Source organism: Berghia stephanieae, chromosome 3, assembly GCF_034508935.2.
Source record: "Berghia stephanieae isolate SIO BIC M18660-M18661 chromosome 3, UCSD_Bste_1.3, whole genome shotgun sequence".
NCBI classification, from domain to species: Eukaryota; Metazoa; Mollusca; class Gastropoda; order Nudibranchia; family Aeolidiidae; genus Berghia; species Berghia stephanieae.
In genome coordinates this window covers 108204764-108210221 of record NC_088362.1, presented here as the reverse complement: position 1 = coordinate 108210221, position 5458 = coordinate 108204764, and the positions used below count along the sequence as shown (strand labels likewise).

At 34.7% G+C, this 5458-nt stretch overlaps 1 protein-coding gene across 1 annotated transcript in view; it reads left to right on the top strand.

Moving 5' to 3' along the window:
- Positions 1 to 5139, top strand: part of LOC144969124 (uncharacterized) — a 27143-nt gene extending 22004 nt beyond the window's left edge. The window contains exons 7-8 of the mRNA XM_078908214.1: positions 2484 to 2675; positions 4466 to 5139. Coding sequence (XP_078764340.1) covers positions 2484 to 2675; positions 4466 to 4754 — 481 coding nt within the window. The 3' untranslated portion in view covers positions 4755 to 5139. The remainder of the gene's footprint in view (positions 1 to 2483; positions 2676 to 4465) is intronic.
- Positions 5140 to 5458: the final 319 nt, after the last annotated feature.

Sequence of the window (5458 nt, the reverse complement as noted above, 5' to 3'; positions counted from 1 at the left end):
TCATGTTTTGACTTTTATACATTCTGATCACAAGGCATATGAAAAGTTCTAGCCAGCATGAAGAATAAAAAGTAATGATTTTCTTTGTTTAGAACCAAGATGGCCGCCGTTGCCGGGTGGCGTGACATCAGACTACTGGATCCAATTCAATTTGTGACAAACTCACTGTTGAAATGGAAAGACTCTCAATAAACGCAATGGAAATATTGCTGCTTGAAGCTCAAAGAAATAAATAACAATAGAGAATGAAATGGAAGTTTCAATTTAATAAACGAAGACATAATGTGGACGTTTTGGGTTTCCCCTTTATCTCAACAAAACATGGCGAATGGAGCACCAAAAAACGAATGAATGATGTGAAAACGCCGTTGTTAGGGTGAATCAATATGACCAGGCTTGAGAGATTTAGCGCGAGGTCCCAGGTTTCAGAGTTTTATGCCAAGAGGACGGTAACTTAAATCGATCGATATTTGAAGGACAAGCTATCTGGTCAACTTTTTCAAACCCGTGTCTTTCCAGAGTACGACAGTTAACCTTTAAAGGCAGTCTGTTATTATGGAAAATGTCCAAAGACGTGCAACAAAATTGTGACCCTTCGCCTCAAAACGGCATTAAGTCGGGATGGTTAAGATGTTGAAAATTGAATCTATAGCCAGAAATATCAGACTTGTGTTGAGTTTGTATGTTTTATTTAGGAGAATGGATACAATATTTTATGGTGCTAATTTATGCCAACAATTTATATTTTTGACCAGTTTAACATTTAATTCGGTTATTAAGCATTTGGTTCGTTCGGACATAGTACCGTTTTGAGACGATGGGTCACAATTAGTGTCTGTTCTTAACGATATACCCGGAGACTAAAATGAAAATATGGAGACATGAAACTTAGGGGTTACTTCCGTAAGTGGATGTTCTATGTCAAGTCGGTAAATATGGCATTTGTGTATTGATGGTTTGTGCTTTAAAAAAATAGACACCACTTCTTCCGGCTATATCAATTGTACAGATACATAATAGTTTATAGTCTGCGATAACATAGTGAGAAGAAATATAGGAAGCTGTTAAAACCCGTGCCAAATATTTCAATTGTATGACATTTAAACATTATGAGCGAGAGGGTGTTTACCGATCTAACATCGATACGCATCGTCTGCTATTAAAACCCTATTGCCACTTCAGAAGTTTCCCGTGTCTCTACAAATCACTGTCTCCGATAAACCCTTGGAAGAAGGATAAGATGTATGGGCCTTGCTGCATTAATATAAATATGAAAGAAAGAGAGGTGATTTGAATCATCTATATTCATTAGTTCACGATCTTGATAACATAAAATACAAGGATTTTAGAAAAATACTTTCCAATTTTATTCACACATGGAGATGATCTCAAGTAATTTTCCTCAATGTTCTCTACGATAGTTTGGAAGAATGTGTAGTCCGTAATACCAAAAATCAGAACACAAAAATATGAATAATAACAGTGAATTTAAGAACACAACGCCCTTGAAAGGGATTATGGTATTTTGAAAAATGTAAAATATTGAACATTTATCATTTCTACCTCATTAACACGAATGATTTATACAATACAATACAATAGTATACAATACAACACCTAATAAGCGCTAAATTAGGCCAAAAGTGTGGTATTTGATCCTCTGTCTCTATGAGAAAAAAAAATAATATGCATTAGTAAGACATTCATCATCCATCGTGGCTTGTGCTCTTGAGCACGTTGCCAGTCAGCGGTCTCCACGAATCACGATCCTCTGCGGTGCGCATGAAATCTGTGTTGCTTTTTAAGTCACATTTGGCCATTCTTAGGTTATTTAGAAAAGTCATTCTTTGTCTTCCTCTAGCTCTATTTCCTTCGATCATCCCAGATGTTACCAACTTTTCTATTCCGTCTCTTCTCCACACATGTCCCAGAAAGCGTAACTGCCTCTTTCTGATGTTATCGATCAGTATTCTTCCCTTTCTCACCTTCTCCAACACTTCCTCGTTCGTACACCTGTCTGTCCATGATACCCTCAACATTCTTCTATACACCCACATCTCAAATGCCTCTAACCTCCTCGTAAAACATTACAGGGTATCAATTATAAAACAAACATAAATGACTCATCAAATTCAAACTTAAGGCGATCTAATTCCCTATCAACACAGTTCTTAAAAACGTTGACATATCTCGAAGTCCTGAAAATTAAAGAGTGGCCACGCATTGAGGTCGAACAGTGAAAGGAAAGCCATGGTAGCACGTCTGACAGGTCATCAGAAGGTCTGAGTTTCGATTCCCAGTCGAGGTCGACTGATTCTTTTGGGATTGTTTTTGTCTTGTATCTTCCTTTCTTGCTTTGTTTGGTACCTTTCATACACATTTGTTTAGTTATTTATCAGGCATGGGAACCTGTGGACATTTAGTGTTACATTGGATAATTATTGATTTTTAAAAAAATGTAATATATATAATTCTCCCACCAGCCCATCAAATGTGACGAAGTCCTTCATAATAAAATTGGCTTCCTCAACAAGTTTTATGGTTGTCATGTTGGCCGTGGCCAAGATGAGTTTATGTGTCTTTCGGAACGCCCATCACAAACCTCCTCCAGTGAATGTCATCATACCACTGGTTTCCGGAACTCTTGCAGGATGGATGGGGATTTTGTGTGAAAGGTTGGTTAGATTGAGACTGATGGTTGTTGTTGTGATTGTTGTTGTTTTTGATTTGGTTGTTGTTGTTGATGATGATGATGATGATGATGATGATGATGATGATGATGATGATGATGATGATGATGATGATGATGATGATGATTATGGTGATGGTGATGATTGTCATTATTATTATTATTATTATTATTATCAACATCATCATCATCATCATATCATCATCATCATCATCATCATCATCATCATCATCATCATCGTCATCGTCATCATCATCATTATTATCATTAATATACTTATAATAATAATAATAATAATAATAATAATAATAATAATAATAATAATAATAATAATAATAATTATCATTATTATTATTATTATTATTATTATTATTATTATTATTATTATTTATATCATTATTATTGTTATTATTATTATTATTATTATTATTATTATTATTATTATTATTATTATTATTATTATTATTATTATTATTATTATTATTATGTTGATGATGATGATGATAATGATGATGATGATGATGATGATGATGATGATGATGATGATGATGATGATGATGATGATGATGATGATGATGATGATGCATCAGTCTCTCTTTAACTTAGAATTGTTTTGTGTTTAACTTGAATTTAAAATTTGCCAGAGCAAAATAATTGATACGAAAGTGGGTTGGAATATTTTATTGGTGTTTGTAGATAAGTTTATCATTATACACATCTATAAAAATAACGTTTTACTCAGTGATAATGAGTTAGATGTCATTGTTGTACATTTTAGAAATGACATAGTAGGATTTTTACAACACAGAGTTTTGTGCCATTTTGTAATTTAATGTAAACTAATTAGCAACTGATAGGTCAAGGGTTAGAATATCGCTCTGGTTCCTTGCTTAGATCTTGTTGTCATTTACATAATATGGCAATTAGATTCAGTAGTCTGATGTCACGTCGCCCAGCAACGGCAAGCAGCGTGGTTCTCAACAAAGAAAATCGGTACTTTTTATTCTTCATGCTGGCTAGAACTTTTCATATGTCATGTGATCAGAATGTATAAAAGTCAAAACATGATCAGATTTATAATGCTTTTCTCCTCTGGACGCACTTTTATGCTCGTCGGAGAAATATTTCTTAAGGGCGTCCGCCATTTTCCCGATAGTTTAGAACCAGTTACTAAATTACTATGTTTCTTTACGAGGGAAGTGACGTCATGACTGTTGAAGCCAATTGAGTGCCTGGTCTGCCACTACTCTTTGTCTATTGGGGAAAAAAAGATTAGTTATAGCGCTTTACAGGCATCATGCCTCGCCTCATTAGCATGGTGTTAAGTTTTGCTGCCAATTTGGGACCCCGTATGAAGTGTCTTTAGATATCGCTGTTAATAAAGATTATACAATAATAACCGATGTAAGAATAAAGTGGTTTCTTGAAGTGCGGCTATGTGGTCTTGTGGTATGACACTCGCTTTCGGCGCATAGTTGAGTCCTTGGAGAAAGCTCTTTACTCACATTCTCTCACCGTTCTCAGGTGTAAAATGAGTACCTGGCAGTTAACAGCGTTGTCTCTGTCCGAAAATATTTGCAATATCGCCTAAGAGGGGTCATGTCCCGTCCTATACGTTAAGTGTTGCTGTTGACCAGGGACCCCTTGTAAGCGCTTTGAGCACGTTTAGTGGATATTGTGCTATATAAAAAGCTAAAAAATATATATGATAAGTATAAGGTGTAACTTTATTTACTATGACTTTCCTTTCAAATCTATTCTTTCTCTCCCGAACAGAAAAAGTCGTCATAAGGAGTTGGCGTTATACAGCGTATTCCAGGCGCTGGAGATTTTCTACAAAACATTCAAGAATTCATTAAAAGTTTCCAAGATTGAGGTTCGAGTACCTCAGGGTTTCACCATCATGTTCTGTCTATCTGCGATGGTTATCATGCATGCCTACGAAGAACACACAGACTGTATAAGTTCCAACATGAAATCCGTTCTTAAATTTCTCATTGGTGAAAGAGATAGAGATTCAAACAAGGTTAGATGTAACGAGAGGAGTGAAAAGAACCACCATTAATATTTGGTTCTAATGAAACTTTTTAAGTTCTTCATACCCATAGGATCCATAAAACCAACGTTTATTCCGTAGCTTTAAACAGACATTGACAATTGCTTGTTACCTTCTTTTTATCGGAAGCTTGTATGCTGTAAGGTATTTTCCACCATGATATAACAGGACCGGCCATCCAGTCATTGCTTACTTGACAAATGATTCAGCGCAGTCTCTTTACTTGTGAGATTTGTGCTTTATCAACTGAGCTATTGGAATCTTACATTAAGAAATAGGCATAGATTATAATGATTGGATGATATGTTTTCTACCCAGTAGAAGGCAGAAGGTAGTTGTAAATGGCGAAATGTCAAGTTTTAAATGTGTGAACAGTGGAGTACCTCAGGAGAGAGTCTTGGGTTCAATATTTTCTAGTATATTATATATATATATATAATATATATATATATATATATATATATATATATATATATAACATTATATCAAAATGTAGATTGTTTGCAGGTGTCATTCAAATTTATAAGATAAGATAAAGTCTGGTTTTGTAGCTTTGTACTTTGTACCGGAACCACGATTGTTATTTTTTTGTTTGTTTTTTGTCTGTGAGATTAGGTGAGTTTATATGTACTTTCTTGTTGATAGTCTATAATACGGGGAATCAAAACACAATATATGTGATCCACATCCTCAATACATTCTTATATGGAAGT